Below are 23,301 nucleotides of genomic sequence, written 5' to 3'. Positions count from 1 at the left end.
CAGGGTCATTTGATTAGAAGACAAACTATATGGAAATTAATTTGATATATTGTATTAAAAATAAAATGCACTTTGCATAATTTTTAAGAATAAGTTATTTATTTATAAAAATATTTTTTATCTTATTTAGTAAAAAGTTAAAAACTTTGAGAGACCGTAAAAGTATTTTTCGTTATGAAATAATCAATCTCAGTACTATTATTTTCACCTTTAGCAGAGATAATTAATTCAAATAATAATTACTAATCAATTAACAAGAAATAAAACAGTGTTAAACCTTTTTTAGGACTATTTTACTTGTCAAACATATTAAACGATCCGTTAAAAGAAACAAACATTATAACACTAAAATAGTTCAACAAACCATCACTTTACTTTTAAAAATAAGTAAATGAAATTACTTGTTTTTGTATTGAAAACTAGTTATTTTTTCTTGTTTTATTCAACTTTAATCAGAATGTGATATATTTGATCTTTTTTTAATAATGTGACAATTGATTTTTTAAGCCAATTAATAAAAAAAATAAACTCAAGAAATATTAACTAAATTGTCTAAGGCCGAATTTTACTTTTCACTTCCCTTGTACTTTATACATTCACATTATCCTTAATAATAATCTCTGGTTTCTTATGTTATTTATTTTATAATACGCTAGCGTTCCACGATAATAGTATCTTTTGAGGGTAACTTACGTTATTATTAGCTTTTATTTCTATTAGAGAAAATAATATATATTAATTTTAATGTTATTTAATTTCTTATTTAGTAGTATTTTTAATTTATACATAGCTAATATTTTTATTAGTTATACACCATATTCAGCGTCATTCTTATATATAGTAAATTATGAAATTAATAATACGATACAAATATTTCTATTCTAATACACCATTTCTACTACCATGCTTATACATAGTACATTATGAGATTAATACTACATAATACTATTTTTATTTTGATACACCATATTCAATATTATTCTTATTTTAATACATTCTATTTATTTTAATGTCATAATAAATCAAAAGGTCGATAAAAATAATAATAACAACATAATTAATTTTAAAATTATTAATAGATTTTATTTAATATTATTTTTATTCACCTTAACAAACAATTCGTTAAAAATACATCTTTTACTTTTCTCAAAATTCGCAAGAGGAATAAATAATAAAAGAAAGGGAATTTTGTCGGAAAAAAAAAATAGCAGAGAAAGAAAGTAGTCTTTAGTTACTACTAGTTGAAGGAATCCAATGCAAAAGGAAAAGTAATAGGTGGAAAAAGGCTTACAATACTCTTCAATGGGACGCTGCCTTGGAATTATTAGGTTGTATTTTATAATAATGGAATTATTTATTTCAAAAAAATTAAATATTTTAATTATCCGATTAGAATATATTCTTCTTTTTGTTTTATATTTTATCATCCATAATATTATGCTCGGATAATTTAAATGAGTATTATTTATTAAGGCTAACCAAACATCAGATAAAGTTATGCATGAATTAATATTTTTTGCCCATCCAACCAATTGTTATCGTTATTATGAGGTAATTATTTTTTTAAGTCAGTCCAACCAAAACATTGTATTTTTGTGTTAGGAATATGTTTTGCTAATATTTCTGACCAAGCAATCCGCAGAGTAAGAATTTTACTATTATAGATTTTATTATTAATGTATTGTTACGCACAATAAATTTAAATATTAGAATTCGTGCTAAATGCTGGACTAGCATTGTTTTTAATCTTTTTTTCTTCTGTCTTTTTAGTTGGGAAAGAATGATTGAATAAACACATGTGATTTTAGAAATATGTCAATATTATTGCATCATCCATTCTAAATATCACTAATGTCATTAAATAATTTTTGGTAATCATAAAGTCATTAAATGATTGAGTCGAGTAATTTCTCAACAAATATTATTAGGAGGAAATAAAAGTGACATATCAAATAAATACTTATGCATGATTGTATAACTTATTTGTTAGAAGAATTTTTGTGATCATATTTAACTTACGCAAATTTAAATGATTTTATTACTATAAAATAATTTGGTAATTTTTAATGATATTTGAATAAAGTTGAGTGGTACTTATGTTTTAAAAAAATAACATAATAATATTAAAGTAATAAAATAAATATTGAGTGATAGTGACATTGAACATGGTGAATTTGGTCTAATTCAGTAAAGAAACAAATAATCTAGTATATAATGTCTCAATTTATCTTCATGCATGTTAGCATTTGGCTCACAAGTCACAAATCAAGTGAGTTGTAGCTGATTGAAATGTTAATATCAATGTGTTTTGCCTAGCATTAGAGCAAATATAATAAATTGAAAATTAAAAAGGTTTAAAATTGAATAATTGATGAGAGATGTCACGTGCCTACAAACAGGGACTGATATTATAGGTTCTCCTCAACTTTTTTAATAATAGTTAATTATTATTTGTTCCCTGGAGTTGTTAAGAAAAGAAATAAAAAGAAATACAGTATTTTTATTTATTTTTTTGGTTGAAATGAAAGAAATAGTTTCATATTTGTACCTCACTTTGAGTGGAAGAAAAGCTTTTACTTTTCTTTTAACTTTTCGTTACTACTTAATTATACCATCCATAAAGAAGTGTGGAAAATAAAATTAGGGCGTGCTCTATTATTGAGTTAATAGCCCGTTCTGTAATTATGATTGGGTTATAATATTGACTATACATAGGTCTATTAAGATTAAAAAAAAAGATACGATATATTTCGACATCAATAATTTTCTTCATAAAATAATTGAAAAAGTTGACTACACATTTATGCGTTAAAGTGAAAATTTTGCTCGCACTCAATCCCCAATCTTTGTTCTCGTCGGATGATTTGTTGGGTGAATTGCTTCACAATAATAGATTGTATTTGGTTTTCTATTGTCAATTTAGGAACAAGAATACAGCCAAGGCTTTATTTGGTATGCGTACTGAAGGGGATGTTTTTAAAAATTGGTTAAGATAAATCCCAAATAAATTGACATGAATAATAAAAATTGGTATAATCCATCAACTTATTTTATTTTATGTTAGGTAAATATAATTTATATTGCTTGTTACTTGATAATACCGTCCAAGAAACAAATCCCAAACCTAGTTTCAGGGGGCAAAGCCACATTTTTGCCTGCGTGATCGTACATTTAATTTAATCTCTATATTTATATTTAGAGAAATTTTTAAAAATAACAAAGACTCGAAACATAATTAGGGTCCTTAGCTACAGTTTGTCTGATTACGTTTAATAGCTATAGTTTCAATTGTTATACCGATTTTCATTTGTATATCTCGCTATATTATACAAATTGGGTTTTCAAAGAGATTGAATATACAAATACAAATTGCTTTAGAGATTTGTATATGAGTTTCTAAATTTGCCTTGTATACAAATACAAACCTTTAGATATTTGTATATATGCCCCACAGATTTGTATATGGGCTCTGAAATATACAATACAAAAAAAATACAAATTTATTTTAGAGATTTGTATATAAGTCCTCAAATTTATATAATAAACAAATTTCACTAAAGCGTAGCCGTAATTTATAATTATGTTAAAATATAACTATATTAAATAATACACTAAAAATATTTCCCTATTTGCATAATTTTTCCTTATATTTATCAAGAACACAATAAGCTATATTCTTTAAAATTCTGAACATATAAATTCAAAAATTTTGTTTGGGCTCTATGTCCATATTGCTCCGGCCCATGAAACCGGACAGCCGAATATTTTATGAATTTCTAACATTTGAGCCCAAAATAAATGCTTTTACCCACTACACAGTCGGTGTAGGTTCCAGTTTTATCGATCGACTCTAGGTGAATAACTTCAAAAAATTTCCTCCCTAAAACGCTTTGCTAGTCCCAATTGTCAATCCAACCTAGCCGCAATGAAGAAGAAGCAGAAGTCCACCACCATCTCCGCAGAAGATACGGCGGCCGCAGCTGCCGCCACCACCACCACCACCACCATAGATTTGAAAGCTCTAATCCGGGACAACAGGCTCTTCTTCGACAAGTTGATTGACCTAATTCCTCCTAGATTCTACCTCCCTAAAGATGACCCCGACACCTGGTATCGAGGCCTCCCCAAAGCCGCCAAAGCTTCATTGAAGAAACAATCCAGAGAGAACCTCAAACTCGCCCGTCGCAACCGCCTTGACCCTGAGAAGAAAGAGCAGTCCTCCACTCTTGGCCTCCTCGAAAAATCCCTTCAGAAAAAGCAAAAAGCTGACGCTGAAGATAATTCTGGCGAGGATCACGGTGAACCTATGCCCATTAATTTGGAGGAAAATGATAACCCTAATAACGATAACTCCTCTGTTACTTACGAAGAGTTGAGGCAAAAGCTACGCAGAAGGATCGAAATGCTCCGCGGTAACCGAGGTGATGGCCAGAGTTCGGAGAACAACAGAGTTAATCAGCGCAAGAGGAGCGAAAAAGATGCATCTTTAGCGAAATCCGAGGGTAAGAAGAGAAAGAGGAGTGAAGAAGGAGAAGACGATAATGGAGAAGATACTTCAATGGAAAAGGACATAGAGTTTGGGAAAGTCAAATTAGGAGACGACTATGACAAGAAGAAGAAGAAGAAAGTATCCAAACCTAAAGAGTTGGAAAGACTGAAGAGGCTGGAAGAGGTGAAGAGGGAGAATAGGACTCTTGCGGATAAGGAAGCATGGAAGGCAGCAGCAAACAAGGCAATGGGATTAAAGGTGTATGATAACCCTAAGTTGTTGAAGGAGAGTATCAAGAAGGATAAGAGAAGGAAAGAGAAGAGTTCTGAGAAGTGGAAGGAAAGAATGCATACAACGGAGAAGATGAAGAATGAGCGACAGCAGAAGAGAAGGGATAACATTGCTGGCAAAGCCAAGGAGAAGAAGATGAGGAAGATTGCCAAAAGGGAGAAGAAGCTCATGAGGCCGGGCTTCGAGGGGCGAAAGGAAGGCTACATTACTAAGGATAAAAGCTAAAGGTCATGAACTCTTTCTTATGGCTTCTTATATTGAATTTAGCTGCTCTTTCATTTGGAGAGAGTTTTGTGTTTGTTCTAAAATCTTTTTCTAATTCTGTGCTAGTCAAGTTTAAGCTTTTTTTATTCCGTAGTAATATGTTGGCTCATTAGCTGATCCCAACTGGTTTGGGATTGAGGCATTGTTGATTTATAGTAACATGTTAGATCATGATTTGTTTTCATGAAGTTAGCATGATAATATATGCTTGTCACCAAATATCATTAGTTTGATTAGAACATGTTGTCTGCAAACATTTCTCAAACAGATGGTGGAAATGGCACAAATATTGTCAGTATCTCTTTTATGAATAAACTAGTCGCCCGGGCCCAACATGAGTTTAGATTTGTGGTATAAATATGTATCCAAGCATAGTCAAGCTTAGTTCAACCATATCAGCACTTTTGACAAAAAACTCCTGATAGAACATGAAACCAAAGCATTAACAATGTGAAACAGGATAGCCAACTTGAGAAACAGGACCAAAAAAGAGTACAAGGAATCAACGCTACCTGAGAGAAATATAATATATATGAGAACACTCCCAGTCTACTACCACCTACAGCAGTGAGAAATTCAAATATTATTCTTCAGATAATAGACATTCTGAATTTAAGTCATATAGAGCCGGTAAATGACTAAAGTGCAAAATCAGTAAAATGAGAAGCAGCTGTGTGGTGGATGAAATACATGTCTTATCCGTCTGGTAAGATAGCAAGCATGAAAATGCAAACAGAGATTATTTTCTTTAATTAGAGTATGATGAGTAAACAGTATTTGGTTGTAAATCTTACCAATCAACTCTGATAGAGTAAGGACAAATATCCATATCCCGTAATCTTTTGCAGCATACCAGAATATCTATCAAAATCTAGTAAATGTGTTTGTCCACCCTAAACGGAGCCTTATTCCTGTAGACAATTGCTCCATCCATATGTCTCTCCATGATTTAGTTTTTACCTATCTGCAACAAAAAATTTACAGCTTTCAGTGCATATAGTCGGGCGAATGGTTGACCAATATCTTTAGACCAACTTTAGTAAAACAGCTTTGACAATTAGAGGTATACTTCCCCCAAAATTTCAAAGAATACAGATTGATTGGAGGAAAGAACTTATCTGTATCAGACACTGCTGGTATGTACATCGTTGTTGAATGAAGAAATATTCTCCCGCGTGAGTCGAAGGTGATTTAGTATCAGCCCAAACAAAAATGTTGCGTGACTAGTAGTATTCCTATAATTGTTACTATTCCACTTTCTTCTCAATTGTAATTAGTAGAAGCGGAAAGATAGCCTTCAATGATCTTTTTCTTTCTCTAACATTACAATATACACTAATGTGGGGAACAATTTAGTTTCTGAAATAGTTTCCTCTTCAGCTAGCCTCTCGGACTGGTTCCACAACTTTGTTCTGTAAGTAACTACAACTTGATGTCATGTCCTCTCGACAAGAAGTAATCCTAACACGAAGTTGCATTAGTGATCTGCAACATCCAGTTCGGGAATTCTTTTTGCAGGCAGAAATTACCAGGATCAAACACTGCATAAAGAAATAATTTTAGTGTAACTAATACCAGCATTACTAATACACTCTATTCAACATTCTACCAAATGACCCAATTTTCTAAAAATTGATTCCATTTCATCATTTTTCCTCACATTCCCCAGGGAAATAAGTTAATCAGAAGCTCCATATATTTCTTATGTGTACTTTTCAGTTCTAAGTTGGAATTTGGTTCGAGCTTAGAAGTTTCATTCTTTGGCCAATATTTGCACCAAAAAAAGGGACCAAGACTCATTCCATAAACAAAGGGGAAAAAAAAAAACGAAATCCAAATTACCACAAAGTAGCAAATTTTAAGATTAAACTAAAGAAAGTCTTTTTCTTGATTTATCAACATAATTAACAATTTCATAAATCACGGGGAAAAAGACCTCATCTTCTTTTCCCCCTTTCCTTACTGCTAAATTTACGAATACATTTACCATGAGCTGAAAATATATAAGTCAGTAAGAGTTTCACCTTGTTTATGTCACATAATTTTTCCTGATTCTTATTGAGTTCTTCATATCATCAACTACTACAAAATTGACAACATAAGAAAATACCAAAACGGCAATGGCTCCAGAACTCGACAATAGCTTTCAGTAAGTTGAAGTTTTTAACCGTGAGGTCAGCAATAATGATGAACGAAGCAAAATAGTGCAAAATGTGCAGGAAAATACCCATTTTCTTGTCTTTGCACCAGCTAACAAGGTTGTTCATACCATAACAAAGAAATCATGGGTAATGAAATAGTATCATGCTAGAATGATCTTTGAATTATATTGAACGAATATAGTACTGCAAACAAACAAATATTAGCATTTTTTTGTGCCCGAAACATAAACTTATAACCGAGTCTACAGGAAGAGAAAATTCATAACCGCATTTCCAAAAAACATCAATTAACATAGACTTCCGGCAAAAAATATAAAGAGCTGAAAGTTATCTATTTCCACACAAGTACCCTGAACATTTCATTATATTGTGGTCTTTCCTCACAAATTAACTCGAAATATATTGTTAAATAAGCAGAAAAAATATGATATTGCAGGAAAATAATTATTATGCCATACGTCATTAATAGAAGATCTGTTAAGACACATACAAATGAGGAGGCTCAAATTTGCGGCAAACAGCTCAGTAAAGTAAATTAAAAAACAAACCTGAGCAGCTTTGTAGATAGTGAGAGTACTCTCAGCAGCCTCGTTACGTTCAGCACCAGTGTTGAACTCAGCCAAATAGCGGTGGTAATCTCCTTTCATTTTCAGGTAAAAAACCTTAGAATCACCAGATCTTGCTGAAGGAATAAGCTTAGAATCAAGCAACTTGAGAATGGCATCACAGATCTTTGAGATTACATTGGCTTCTCCAGTGAAATATCGATAAATGAGGGTTTACGTTGATTTGGTTGTTTATACCTAAGGCATAATGCGTATTGTATATGTCTGCTTAGCTAAAGCTTTGTATAGTTAATAACATATGCTCTTTCCATTGGGTATTAATATAGGTAGCTTTATTTCGAGCAGCTTCGTAAAAAGCTGTGTTGAAGTTGTACTGCAAATAACAACAAAAGTGATAGCCAGACAACTTTCAAATGACAAGTAATTGCCAAGCATGACAAAAATTGAGGGAAAACTAATGTGAAGAGTAGAGTCATTTTCTTCCAAATAACCAGAGAGTTATGAACTACATATGCACAAAAGCCAATAACTTTTCTCCCATTATCTGCATATCTGAACCTATAGCGATTGTTTGAAGGAATTTATTCATTATTGGAAAATGTAGAAGATGAAAGTGATAAATCAAGATGTATTTATTGAAAGTAGATATCTTTCCTAAGAATACAACTTTAAAGAAGGAATAAGCAAGAATAAGATTAAATTAAAGAACCCACATTGAGATCAAAGTAACTGACAGATGAAGGAATAGGATAATACAGAATATAAGCGTCACATGATTGCCCTTTGGATGATTTCTTCATATACTATGTTATGTGTAGAATGATCGTCATTGCTAGTTGGTATGGATGGTCGAATAAGTAATTTGACACAATTTGAACTCTTTGCTCTTGATAAAGCAGCATAGAGCTGACCATGTGAAAATACAGGCTCTCGTAAGTAAATTCTAACAAAGTCTAAAGTTTGACCTTGTGCTTATTTATAGTCATAGCAAAACATAATCTAATGGGAAATTGTGTTCTTTTAAATTGAACGGGAACGTTTTCATCTTGTGATGATAATAACGGTATTCTTGGAATAAACACGTGCATATTTTTAAAGTCGTCTGTGGTAATCTTAGCACTAATAACATGAGTTTTAAAGTCAGAGCAGGTCAATCGTGTGCCGTTACATAAACCTTCACATGGATTTAAATTTCGTAATAATATATTTGGACAATTCTCTTTTAAACGTAGTATATAAGGGGGCAAACCTGGGGGATGTAAAGTGTGTAGTAGATCTTCAAATTGTGCTTGATTGTTAAATTCAACAGCTTCATCGATGGCAATAAATGTTTTTGATTTTCCTGTGAATAGATCGATAAGCATGTCATTAATTTCATCGACAAAATCATGTTTGGTTGTTAAGATCACATGGGAACTCGTAGGAGATGAATTAGAGAAAGGTGAAATCAAATTTGAATATGTCGCTGTAAATAGCTTATCTAAAGATTCTTTTTCCGTTGTATAAGGAATAATCAAAGAGTTTGGAATTTCAATTCTATTTGTTGGGCTGACCTGTTCTTGTCCATTTCCAATTCTCAGAAGATAATCAAAAAAATGCAAGATCTATATTTGATCTCATATTCTTAGATAGCTGCAATTTTTCAAGTTTATTCCAAATGGTAGAATATAACAAACTTTGGGCAATGAAGCCTTCCTTCTTTCCATATCGTACATCAGGAAGAGTTTGTCTGAAATCACCTCCTAAAGCTACAACTAGTCCACCATATAATGCATTTGTATCCATTAGATCTTTTAAGAATAGATCAAAAACTTCTAACATTCTTCTTTTAGCCATAGAGACTTCGTCCTAGACAATCAATTTTGCATCTCGGATTAGACCAGCAAGTGAGCTTTCTTTGTTTTTGTTACAACTTGCATTTTCATCCAAGTCAATAGGAATTTTAAAACGTGAATGTGCCGTACGTCCACATGGAAGAACAGAAGCAGCAACACCAGAGGTAGCTGTTGCTAAAACTATATATCACATAGATTGTATAGTTGCTTATAAGGCACGATACAAAAACGTTTTTCCTGTGCCTCCTGGACCATCTAAAAAAAAGGCTCCTGCTTTATTTGATAATATTCTGTCTATAATCATATTATATGCAACCATTTGCTTTTTGTTTAACTTCTTATGTAAGAGTACATCGTCTTCGCTAACAGTAATAAATCTCTCAAAATGAACATCCTTTGCCTCTCTTGCTGTTGCAGAAGACTTGATTATTCCTGGGATGAGTTCATATTCATTTATATCATGACCCATAGAATGTAAAATGTCATTGATATGATTTAAAGCCTGATATTGAATTTCTTTTCTTTTAATATTCTGTAACATTTTATAGTCTTCAAGCATTGAATCTTCAAATTGTTCCCATAATTTTCTTGGGTTTGCAGGAGCACAATAAACTAATAATGTAGCAAATAAGCGCCTTAAACTGTGTGTCATTTGATAACTGGCAGTCTCAGACATACAATCCACGAAACTGTTATCACAATATAGCAATCCTCTTTTCTCCACAGATTCTTTAAAAGTAGTACAATGCTCTCCAGTCTCCATCCACTGTCAGAAGATCCTCATATGAAGTTGGTGTTCGTACATGCGTTAGTAATAATCTAAGATAATATTGTTCTCCTTCTGTAGGATGACATGTCACAATTCGCCCAATAGCGCAACGTTTTTGTCGATGTGCCCAAAATTTATCACCAGATGACCACACAAAAAACTTAGGAAATTGTTTGTATAATAAATTGAGCTCAATAGTATATTTGTCTGTTTTGTTCATATGGAAAAATTCTGTTAACATTGTTTTTCTGATCATTGGATTATTCAGAATTGTATTTATATCTGTATTGATCTTAAAAGAAACAAATTGTTGGCCTTGAAGATGTAGTTGAAGACGATAAACACTGGGAGACATTTCATTTATAGCAAAACCGAAGAGACGCCATAGAGCTTCGAGAGGAGAAACCCATCTAGCAGTTGGATATTCTTTTACTTCATCTATTTCTATGGTTGCATCATTATTTTGTACACAGAATGCAATCTTGTCATGGCCTTTACAAATGTATTTGTAGAGATATTTCACAACTTTGATGTCGGAGCAAACTTCAACATTTATGTGGCAGTTGAATTTTCCAAGCAAATACGGATTTTATGGAACCACCCAAGAATTATCTAAGTATTGTTGTCTTACTTTTACACCTTCTCCGGTATTTTGTCTTTTGTAAATTGGATAATAATCAATGCCTTTTGATGTTTGATCGGAAAGCTTTTTTAGATATTTGAACTTGCAATAACCCTTTTTTGGTACAAGAATTTGCTGGGTTTAATCTACCACAGGGACCGTGCATCATATGCCTAACGACAAGTTTACGCAAATCTGGTTCTGCATTATCATCTTGTAATTCTGCTCTAATTATATCATCGTATGCCTCTACGGTCAATAACTTGTGCTCATTATTCAATATGATAAGAAAATGAGCATGAGGTAAGCCTCGTTTCTGAAACTCCACGGTGTACATATAAGCAACAACCTTTCCAAAAATATTTCGCTTCAATATATCTGTTTTCAGCTCTTCTATTTTAGCTCTGAATACTCGACTAATCAAATCAGGTCTATTTTGTGCCTCGTCATTTGATGATAGATGTTCTTTTATTTCAGGCCAAGATGGTTTACATGTAATAGTCATGAACAGATCAGGTGCATCCATATAACGTTGGCGCATATCTCCAGGTCCACCTGTAAACGAATTCGGTAGAAATGTTTGTTTTCCAACATTGGAATTATCTCGTTCACCAGGTCTCTAAGACATCAAGAAGTACTTGTAGTATACTAATTCTAAATAAATATCTTGATTGAATGAAACAAAGTCCAATCTTTGCGTTTCTAATTTTATGTATTAATCAATCGAATATTGTTGTAATAATCTTCCTGTATATCACAGTTGTATATTCATTGTATATCAGATTATATATACACTATATACAATGCATACTATATTATTTCTGTATATCAAAATGTATACACATTGTATACCACATGTTTGTTTCCTGTATCTGATGTATCAATGTATATCATACTGTATATACACTGTATATCAGTGTATACAACATTGTTTTCTTACATATCGGACTGTATATATATTGTATATCAGTCTATACAATACTGTTTTCCACCTATATTTTGTGTATACAGCCAATATCAATATTCAAATCATGTATATTAGCTTTCTTTCTATGTATCAACTTTCCAGCAATTCGAGCAAGATGCTGGTAGACTCAAAACTCAACGATATGCAAGAATGAAGTCCAAAGATGGACTCGAATTGATATCACATGCACTAAAATAAACTTATATAAGTATCTACTCATTTCTTCGAGGAAAATAGGAGATTGAAGTTAAAATTTAAGCTAAAAACAGAGTTCTTATAATGTCGAAACCATGAAGGTTCAAGTCTAAATTTTCAATTACACTAGATATGCCACCCTTTTGATATGGACGATCCATGAAGTAAAATATGCATCTCACACCGATGAGATTAGCCTAATGTCATATTATTTAGAGCAAACTATCCAATTTCAAAGGAAAAATTTAATTTTAAAAGGAAATAATTTCGAAGTTGCTTTAGAATGTATTAAAAAATATGTTTTTTTATTTGTAAGGAGATAGTCAAATCTTGACTATAATTGAAATCGACAATTAGGATTGTATAGAATTTTTTCTCATTTCCTTTCTTATGACTGAGATTGACTTCGAAATAATTTCTATAGCTTTAAGTGGCACCTCAAACATACTTAGGTATCGACGAGATTTATTCATCTTGCTTCAAATAAAGGTTTCGAATTGTACCAATTCTCATGTTTCAAGTACTCTCACAATAAAAAAAAGTCCTCTTTTGCACATATCTGAAGTATTTGATTTGAGGACATTTTGCAAAATGCACTCAGAGTCGGTAGGAGGGAACTCAGAGCACTTTTCTGTTACGATGGGGTTGCACTAGGGATCGACTCTTAGCCCGTTTCTATTCGCCCTGGTGATGGATCAATTGACAAGACAAATACAAGGTGAGGTGCCTTGGTGTATGTTATTCGCGGATGACATAGTCATGATTGACGAGACTCACAACGGAGTTAACGACAAGCTGGAGGGCTGGAGACAGACGTTGGAGTCTAAAGGATTTAAATTGAGTAGGACCAAGACAGAATACTTGGAGTGCAGGTTCAGTGGCCTGCCGCGTGTGGCTGACGGGGAAGTGAGGCTTGGTACCCAGGCCATTCAAAAGAAAAGAAGCTTCAAGTATCTTGGGTCTATTATACAGGAAGATGGGGATATCGATCACGATGTTTCACACCGTATTGGTGCAGGGTGGATGAAATGAAGGCTCACATCCGGAGTGCTGTGTGACAAGAAAGTGCCACCAAAACTCAAAGACAAATTCTACAAAGTGGTGGTTAGACCGACTCTATTGTATGAGGCGGAGTGTTGGCCAATCAAGAAACTTCATTTTCAGAAAATAAAAGTCGCAGAAATGCGAATGCTGCGGTGGATGTGTGGGCACACTAGGATGGATAGAATTAGGAATGAAGATATCCGAGACAAGGTGGGAGTGGCATCGGTGGAGGACAAGATGCGAAAAGCAAGACTAAGATGGTTTGGACATGTGAAGAGGAGAGACACAGATGCTCTAGTGCGGAGGTGCGAGAGGTTGGCTATGGACGGCTTCAGGAGGGGTAAAAGGAGGCCAAAAAAGTATTGGAAAGAGGTGATTAGACATGATATGATACAGTTGCAGCTCACCGAGGACATGACCTTAGATAGGAGGCTGTGGAGGACTCAGACTAAGATAGTGGGCTAGGTGGCTTATCTTTTCTCCATAGTAGTCGTAGTTGCGCTCATTTGTTTATTAACATTTGATTTTTGCATGTGATTACTGCTTATATTTATTGGCCCGGTTTACTTTGGGTATCCTATTTATCTATAGTAGTTAATGCTCCTATATCCCTGATCTTTCCTACCCTGACTTTATCGCTCTCATTATTCATATTTTTATATTATTTTTTATATGCTTGACTCTACTGACCTATGTCTTGTTTTCCTTGTTTCTCCTCCCTTGTTTTTCTCTCTTAAGCCAAGGGTCTTTCGAAAACAGCCGCCCTACCTTTGAAGGTGGGGGTTAGGTCTGCGAACACTCTACCCTCCCCAGACCCCACATGGTGGGACTATACTGGCTTGTTATTGTTGTTGTTGTTGCACTCAGAGTCGCAAAATTGTTCAATGCATGCAACTGTAATAATATATGCTTGGCCTGCATGTAAGTCTCCACTAATGTGAGAATATTTTCAATGAGATCATATAGGGCTTGTAATGTAGGCTTAAGGAAGGATAAGATATTTATTTGAAATAAAAGTGATTTAATCTCTCCTTGAGCGTCACACTTAATTTGTGCTTTTGATGATTGATAAGCCTTTTGGTGCCCGATCCTCTTTGTTATTCCCTTCTATGATTTTGACTTCTTTTTGAGTCTTTATTTTTGTAGATTTTTCTCATTTTACCCCTTCCTTTTAAGGTTTATCCTCTTTTGTTGGAGTATTTTTCTTTTTGTCTTACATTGACCTTGTAGGAATATTTTTTTTTATTTCTTTCAACGTCCCCCCCTTTTTTGGAATTCGTCTTTGCTTTCTTAACTTTCGAGACTTTACATCTCTTTCCTTTGGCAATTTCAAAGTTGAATTTTCTTCTATAATTTGCACTTCTTCGGTGCGCTCAAAAAAGTTTGACCAAGAGAGGGAAAGTGCATGTAAGCACCCAAAAGGGAAAGGGCTAAGATATGGTTGTCCAAAGAAAAGGCTTTAGGCTCAAAGTGGGAAAAACTTAGGATTAATGTTATTTGGTAGGCTTTGACAGGCACAATCGGATCAAAAAAGGCCTACAATCCTTTCTCAAACCAAATATTACTCAAGATTTCTCCTCAAAAAACATTCAGGCCAAGTTCTAGACCAACAGTACGATGCAATTGAATTTATCGGACTATATATATTGTATAAAATATTATTTTTGTATATCTAAATGTATACACACTGTATACCACCTTTTGTTCCCTGTATCTGTTGTATATCACTATGTATCAGACTGTATATACACTATATATCAGTGTATACAACATTTTTTTAATATTAGACTGTATATATACTGTATATCAGTGTATACAATACTGTTTTCCACCTATATTCCATGTATCCAACCCAATATCAATATTTAAACCATGTATATTAACTTTCTTTCCATGTATCAACTTTCCAGCAATTCAAGCAAGATGCTGGAGACTCAAAACTTAATGATATGCAAGGATGAAGTCCAAAGATAGACTCGAATTGATATCACATGCAACAAAATAAACTTACATAAGCATCTACTCATTTTAATCTAAACCAAGGAATATATCATGATATTTTAAGGTATCAAATTGATGGGATTCCTAGAGGTGACTAACAACACACATATATATATATATATATATATGTAGACAGAGAAAAGAAAAGGAAAGAAAAAATTTATTCAAGTAACTAAAGGACATGGAATTAATATATACGCTATACTAACTCAAATTTTAAAGAAAGACTTAAATAGACTTCATAGTCACTTCGCTCCCTCTAAATTACTATTTATGTTTGTCTTCCTTCTTGTTTTACTCGCTAAGACCCCCTCCCCTATGTTGATCGAGTGGAGTGACGAAAGAGAGTATGGGTTCATGAAATTTCAGGGTTAGTTTCACTCTCTTCATCTTGAGGCATATTAACATTCCCCGACCCGCCCCTTGTTTCAGTCAGAATGAGTCCCCGAGACCCCGGGACATTGGCTTCCGCCAACAGTGAACTATTAAGGATCGTATCTTTCCTATTATCGGTTTCTTTCATTAGAGATGAATAAACCCCACTTAAGGTTTGTTACCCACCGGAATGGATTGCACCTTTCTTGGCCTGTATTTCTGTCAATCGGCGGAAGGCTCACGCATACTGGGAGGGTACGACTTCAAGGGATAGACTCGATCGAAATTCAGAACTTGTCTCTCAACAGAGTTCAACTCATTCAAAGAGGTACGAAGTTTCTCGACCAACGGGAGAGGAAACCCTCAAAAGTTCGGCCCCCGATTTATCTTTCAGGCTGTGTATTGGTGTCTTATTAAATTCTAGCTCATTGTTATTTTTCATGAACCCTTTGTCCCTGGATTTTGTATTATCATCAATGTAAGATAAGCACTATTTTCTACTCCCTGTCCACAAAGAAAACATCTTGAGCAAATTTAAGAACTTCTTCTTTATAAGTTCTTATGTAGTAAACATGCCTTTTCAGCACTAACCAAACAAAACACGATACTCTGAGATGAATTTGACCCTTCAAATGTGTTTTCAAGAGGTTCAGTTGGATCCGATTGATCAGCTAAGAATTGAAATATTTTATGCTTTTTGTGCTTTGTTAAGTTGTTTTCAGACGCTTAAAGGTGATAAAATACATTAAAGATTAAGCAGAAACAAATTAAATAGAAAATTAGATTGGGGGGGGGGGGGGGGGGGGGCATCCGATGCTGTGTGAATGAGTTCCTTCAGCCACATCCATGGTTCGGGTCTCTTTCCTTTTCTTGCACCTTTTCTTTCACATTCTTTAGCTAATATTACCTAACTTGCAACATTCATGGAGTTCGATTGTAGGACATTGCTGCTAATTGATGGAAAGCAATTAGCAATCCGGTGAACTTTATTTTGTTTTATGCTTTAACTTTCTACATTGTTATGAACACTTCTTTACAGCTTTGCAGGATCTTGTGACTTTCATAACAGCACTCCAGCCTCTTATGCTTCAATCTTGTGTTTTATCATTGTGGTCTCTTGTGCTTATATGTGCGAGGTTAGAAGTTCTCGCTTTCATTGGGGAATTTCTATTAGTTCCTATCTCCGTAGCCCAGTGCTTCTCCAACTTCTTGTCTTGTATCTATTTACCTATTTTCCTGTTGATTGTTGTCCCCCCCCCCCCCCTATTTGTTCTTGTTAAAGGTTTGGGCAGTTTATCCTATTCAAAAAGAAGAGGAAAAGAAAAGGTAGGCTGGTATTTGTAAAATATGTAAATGACAGAATTTAAGCAGGAATTAAGCAAGTTGTATAGACATACATATTGTGTGCAAATCAATGTTAGAAGAGAAACACTATTGACAAACGCCAATTTTTTTCAAGTGAAATTCATGTCGAAAAACTATGTCAACTTCTAAACCCTCTTTTTGACTTCAACTTCAAATATTTGTTACTTAACCTCAACTAAATTAAGTGTAGTTTTCCTGCACAAGAGAGCTTTATTTCCAATCCACTTCCAAATGGCACAAAGAAAAGCAATGAGCTGCTGAGCTATACATCCCATGTGCACATATGTGGGGAATATGCTTTTACCATCTGATCAGGTGCTGGTGTTGTGAAGAACCTACTCAAGAGACACTTTCTCATGTGTTCCTGAGATCTTTTTTAGCTAACAAGACTTGGTCCTATTTTTGTTCTTTGGCAGGTTTTAACATTGAAGGACTGTATTTGAGGAAAGTGATAATGCTATAGTGGGAGACAAATGTTAAAAAAGAAATGAGACCATACTATAGAGCTATCCCTAGCTTTATAATATGGAAACTTTGGATAAAGAGGAATAGAATGAAGCATGAGGGAAAGAAGACATCAATTCAAAGAACTATTCATAATATTGCCGGGAACATTTTCATGATGATACAAATGAGGAAGCCTAATATAAAATGTCCTAGTAATTGGCCAGATATAATTAAAGAATTGGAAGGTTACAGTCCCAACATGAAGGTAACAAGAGTATTGTGGGATTTTCCACCAGTAGTAGGCTGACTAAAATACAATATAGATAGGGCTTCGAGGGGAAATCGAGGTATAAGCTCCTATGCCTTTTGTTTGAGGAATGAAAGAGGAGACTTACTGTATGCAGAGGGAGCTACTATTGAAAACACCACTAACACTGTAGCAGAGGCGAAGACGATTGTAGAAGCATGTAGACATAGCAGGTAAGAACAACATAATAATATAATCATTCAAACAGACTCTATGCTATTGTACAAGATTCTAGAAGGAAAATGGTCATATCCCTAGATAATCAGAGAGATGGTGACAGAAATCAAAACATCCTTACACGATAAACAACATACATTCCAACACATTCTCAGGGAAGAAAATCAACTAGCAGACTACTTGGCAAATACTGCAATCGATAAAGGAGGGTGCAACTATCAAGATTTCAGCAGTTTGGAAGTAGCAAGAAGAAAGATCATTAAAAGTGATAAACTAAAATGTCCCTATTTGAGAGTAATTTCAGCAAAGGGATAGAGGGGACAGGGAGGTTCAAAGTGCTAGGTGTTTTGTTTTTGGTTGTTTGTTTATTTCTTTTCTAGTCGATTGGGCCATGTAGAAAATAGGCTTTTCCGAGGTGGTGTAAGATGGTGTTTATACTCATTATTTTCATCAATAAAATATCAAAATTTAACCCAAAAAAACCCCACCAAAGTGACTTTTAAAAGCTGAGAGCAATGTGAGGTAGAAGAAGATGCTTAACTTATCAAATTGAACAGAATCCAGAAAAGAGTATCCATAAATATCTTGATAACCACTAAAAATCCATAATTGAATTACAATTCCCATAAGGGAAAAAAATAAAGTAAAAAAAAAAACCTAGACCAAAGAAAAGACACTCAAAATTCCACACTAAACATTTGATACAAACTGTAAGGCACTTTGTGCTTGCCTCTCTGTCAAGTTAGATTCGAAACAAAATATCACGATGGGGCAACAAACATAACCAAACTAATGACCCTTTACTTTTGTGTTAAGGTGTTGCACGTGGCATCATTTTAGTTGAATGATGTAGGGAATAAATAATCCACTGTTTATTCCTTGCAGCAACAGGAATGAAGGGCCTATAATGGGGAAAGCAAAGGCTCCTCCTCTGTTGTACTGATGTTGATGATGACCTTATACTTGAATGATAAGACTCTGTTCAAAAGCATGCAAGTAAATAGTGGTGCAGTGATGGCTTCAACTGATGGTGGTGGTGGTCAGTGCCCACAAAAATTAAATCAAATAGCACATGCCATTGGCATTCCCCTGCCCACGCTTCCTGTCCCCCCATATATATAACCATACTTACTTTATTCCTTTCTACTTTCTATACATTTAACCAACTCAATATCTTACATCATCAAATCAAATCACTTAAAACATCTAAATTCATCACCCCGAAAAAAAAGAAGGTAGAATATTGTTAAAATCAACTAGGTTTCCTCAACAACTTTTGTTTGCTAACTTAAAACTAAGGCTTATGATTAACTGGGAGATGATTAGGTAAATTATAGGGCAGGGGGTGGTTGAGTTGCCAATGCCACGCACTGGAGATGTCGTGGGCAGGCGATCAGGTGGTCGTTGGTGAGGCCGGCCGCTTGCATGAAGGAGTGTATAACGGTTGGGCCAACGTAGCGGAAGCCTCTTTTCACCATGTCTTTGCTTATGGTTTCTGATTTTGAGGTCTTCACTGGGATTTTGTTGCATGCCTTGTATTGTGTTGCAATGGGCTTGTTGTTCACAAATCCCCACAGATACTTGTCGAACGAACCAAATGTCTTCTTTATCTGAAATATATTCAAGAAATCATACACTTAGATGATTCCCACATCTAAAATTTTCTTAATCAAGATTCGAACTTACCAAATTTTATTTAAGAATCACAGGAATGGTGCAATATATGACAGCTCTTTTTGTAAAAGCCTAAACACTTATTAATTATACTAGTTTTACTTTATGGTTGTACTTGTCAAGGCCAGGTATGCAATACTTAATTCCATATTGTCCATGTGATTATGTTACTTAACAGTTCTTAGGTAGATGCATGATTAGCAGATTAATTAATTTAAAACTTGTATCATAATGTCATTCTTAACAGAAATGTTGGGAAGGATTGAAAGACAATGAAAAAGAAAGGACAGTTGAAAAGTTAAATCAGTTCTTAAATTCTTGACAGAGTTCATATTATATTATTACCTCTAAAATTCTGTTAGAGTTGTCGACAGCTCCTCGGACTTGGCTAAGCTCTATACCATATTCGACACTTGTTGAGATTATCTTCTTTTCATTGTACTTGGAAACAATTTCTGGATCAAATCTTGAAAAGGCATCCCTGGAGGAAAGTAGAATGCAAAATACAGCTTAAGGCCTCTGTTTTTTTTTCCTTTCTGAAAATGTTCATCAAGAATCAGTTAAAAAACCAGCAGAACCTACCTGAATTCTTGCCTTTTCTTTAAAACTGAAGTCCAGTCCGATCCAACTTGTGCACCAGTTAACACCAGCAACTCAAAAAGCAGACTTGAGTATATAAAACAAGAAAATTAGTCCAAGAACGAAGCTGGTAAATATGCACAAAAAACAGGGGGAAAACTTATGCTTACTTATGGTCATGGACGGGAACTCCCCATTCTTCATCATGGTATGCAATATAGAGTGGGTCTGAAAACACAACAAAACACCAAGAACTTTAGTCGTATTTATCAAAATGCCGTAATTTGTGTCTCATTTATGTTAGAAATTAGTTCTTGATTGCTCTTGAATTGTAAAATTGAAATGGTCTTTACCAGAATTAGGCGTGATAAAGCTGCATCTTTTTTCCTCTCGAGGATGGGGACTAACTGCTGAGGCGAATGAAGGGTGGAGAGAAGATACTTTTCCTTCATACTTGGCTGATTTAGTTCTTCCATAATGTGCAATTTTCATTTTCCTCTGCACTTGCACGATTGCAACTTGTTCCCTTCTTGCTGCTGCTATGCTTCCCGGAGCCTCGACTATCAAGGAGGAAGAATATTTCAATGAAGAATTCTCCACAGAAGTGGGTGAAGCTATGCCCCCACTGCTTTTCTTAGGCTTCTTTAATAAAGTTGGGGCTTTAATAGCAGTCCCTTTGGGAGTCACAATTTTCTCAGCACTTGAACTCAAGCCATTGAGATCAATGTTGTTCCCTCTCTTGATAGCGGGCAGTCTTGGCGACTTCATTTTAGGTGATACAGGAGGAGTTGTTGCTGAACTCGTCTTGACTTTAGTACTTCCATATGTAGTAACAGGAGCAGCAGTGTTAGTTGTCTTTTTGAGCGAGTTGCGTCGCTCAAAAAGAGGAACTATATTGCTATGAGGTTGAAGATCAGGGCGGCCATTGATCAGGGAGAGAGTTTGTGGGCTACTCTGCAGTTTAGTTTTGGAAGAACACATTTTTATTTTTGGTTGTATAATTAAGAAATGAGAGAATTTGTGGAAGAATGTGAGAGGGTTTTATAGAGAAAATAATAAAGTTAGGGCGTGGGGTGGGTGGGGTCAGGGGTATAAGGAGGAAATTGTGAATTTGTAACATGGAGGGGTTGGAGTCTGCCATACATGAGTCTTTTCTTGTGAGGTTGGCATTTTCTTCTGTTTAAAGTGACCACGGGAATGACAATGACTCAATCCTTACTCACATCCTGTATCTGCATTTTATGCCTATACTGTATTTGTTTTTTAAGTTACTTATTATGTTTGGATGAGAAGATAAGAAAATCGCATATTTTTGTCCTCAATTAAACGTTTCGACCAATATTATCTTCTTGTTAGGAAAAAAGTTTCAGTTTTGCCAATTTGATCTCTAGTCAAAAGTAAAGTTGAGGGGTAAATTTGAACTTTTTTCCTCAATATGTGGAGTTCACATTTGATGTTTGGAGGTTTGTTAACGATAAAAAAAAGTATATATAGAATGATTTGCTAACCATAAAAGTATGACGGTATGAATGAGCTAAAATTTATAATCTGGACGAGTGGAAGTGGTGCCAGCAGGTCAGGGACTTCTTTTTATCGTAGGCAGCCCAGCCAAAGTTCAAAAAATCCCAAGCGAGCTGGAGTGGGCATGAAGTTTTAGGGGCCAGAAAATGACCAATCATTGCTCTCGTCTTTAGAGCTGGCTTGTATTTTCTTTTTCTTTCTTCCCCTAAACTTCTACCTTTTCCCTCAATATACCATGTTGAAATTGTTATTTATTGTTATTTTACCGTAGTTAGAAATGAAGATGACATCAATTGAGCGTAAACGAAGAGATATGATCGGTGGTGAGAGTTCATATGATTAACTTATTTTGAATTGAGATTGTTGTTGTATGCTAATTCCAGTTAGTAAATTGTAACTTAGTAGTTGGACCTAATCAATACACTATTAAAAGCTTATCACAACTCTCCAAAAGGGGTTTGTTTAACCACACTTTTGTCAAAGTTGACATTTTGATTCAAGAGTTAACCTTTTAATCTTCTACTACTAACACCTTTTAGGAGATCACCTGAGGACAAGGATATCTCCTGTAGAGCCTCTTAAAGATCTGTCGTTATTAGTTTTAAAGAAAAAAATAATTAGAAAGTTAAAAGCATTGATTAAAGAATAATATAAGTTTGAGATTGGGCAGTTAGAGAAGAATAATTTCCGATTTATAAATTTTTTATTCTTGGCTCATGAAATCCTTAAAACGCGTGGTGCCAACGAATAGAAAGATGAAGGGAACAGGGTGTCATTCCCCCCTAACAAGTAACAGAGCCAGCTTTAAAGTATTGAACATGAAGCTGATCATGTAATTTCCTTGGTTTAGAGATTCTTAATTCTATTTTTTGAATAAAAATCTTATTCCCCTTCTCCTTCTACGTACGCAACCATAATCATTCTTTTATAATGGTATGATGTGGTTGGTGTCCATATTAGTCTCTGGGTGTCTCCATTATTCTATTAGATATGTGCTACTTGTACTTTGGTTATATCATTAGATATGTGTTATATGATATCTCTTATTAATATGGTTATTTTTTAGCTTTAATTTACTCGTCAAAATCTAGGTGGATGAAAATATATATGGTATATTTTCTGAAAATTATTGTGTGATAATTTATTTGCGTAATTACAAAAATGGTAATTATATATTTAAATAATTACACACTATTATAATTATATTAATTTATTTGATTGTCATAACGTTATTACTAAGTAATTTTTTTAACATGAACATGTAAAAAAGTTTTAATACGTGACAAATATATCTATATATAAGAAATATTAATTATTATTTTTTTGAAAAGTCATGAGGTAATTATACCATATATTTCTCATCAATTCTTTGTCCACTTCATTAACCATTAGGTAACAATATCAGGTGATATGTACATATTCAGACTTTCAGCATCAAAGTCCACTATGCAAGTCTGAAATAGAAATCAATAAGAAGTGTACAATCCAAGAATATATATTTCTTGGGAACGTAAATGTTAGTACTATGAAAATAATATGGAGATATCAGAATGATTCAGCTGCAAGAGTTATCCATTCTTTGGTGCCTTGTTCCTATTGCTACCTTAAGTTGCAAGCAAATCCAATGCTGGTAACTTAGACAAAAATTTAG

General features: G+C 34.1%; 2 protein-coding genes across 2 annotated transcripts; one reads left to right on the top strand and one right to left on the bottom strand.

Annotated features, from left to right (window-relative positions):
• Positions 1-3,814: 3,814 nt before the first annotated feature.
• On the top strand, positions 3,815-5,247 carry LOC129873090 (ribosomal RNA-processing protein 14-C-like). The gene has a single exon (XM_055948094.1). The coding sequence runs from the start codon at positions 3,926-3,928 to the stop codon at positions 5,003-5,005; it is 1,080 nt and encodes a 359-aa protein (XP_055804069.1). The 5' UTR covers positions 3,815-3,925; the 3' UTR covers positions 5,006-5,247.
• A 13,147-nt stretch (positions 5,248-18,394) lies between these two features.
• Positions 18,395-21,157, bottom strand: LOC129874931 (uncharacterized). Its single transcript, XM_055950324.1, has 5 exons — positions 20,483-21,157; positions 20,300-20,357; positions 20,133-20,216; positions 19,896-20,031; positions 18,395-19,486 (listed from the first exon to the last, which is right to left on the bottom strand). Exons 1-5 carry the CDS (start codon positions 21,108-21,110, stop codon positions 19,208-19,210), a joined length of 1,185 nt encoding a protein of 394 aa, XP_055806299.1. The 5' UTR covers positions 21,111-21,157; the 3' UTR covers positions 18,395-19,207.
• Between the last annotated feature and the right edge of the window lie 2,144 nt (positions 21,158-23,301).

This window comes from Solanum dulcamara, chromosome 11 (genome assembly GCF_947179165.1).
Source record: "Solanum dulcamara chromosome 11, daSolDulc1.2, whole genome shotgun sequence".
Lineage (NCBI taxonomy): Eukaryota > Viridiplantae > Streptophyta > Magnoliopsida > Solanales > Solanaceae > Solanum > Solanum dulcamara.
The sequence above is the reverse complement of the archived record's forward strand: the minus strand, read 5'-3'. Positions and strand labels throughout refer to the sequence as shown.

Coding starts and splice junctions, on each gene's coding strand:
- LOC129874931 (XM_055950324.1), bottom strand. CDS start 21,110: ATGTGTTCTTCCAAAACTAAACTGCAGAGTAGCCCACAAACTCTCTCC. Junction 20,358..20,482: donor CTTTATCACGCCTAATTCTG/GTAAAGACCATT, acceptor TTGTGTTTTCAG/ACCCACTCTATATTGCATAC. Junction 20,217..20,299: donor GTTCCCGTCCATGACCATAA/GTAAGCATAAGT, acceptor TATATACTCAAG/TCTGCTTTTTGAGTTGCTGG.
- LOC129873090 (XM_055948094.1), top strand. CDS start 3,926: ATGAAGAAGAAGCAGAAGTCCACCACCATCTCCGCAGAAGATACGGCG.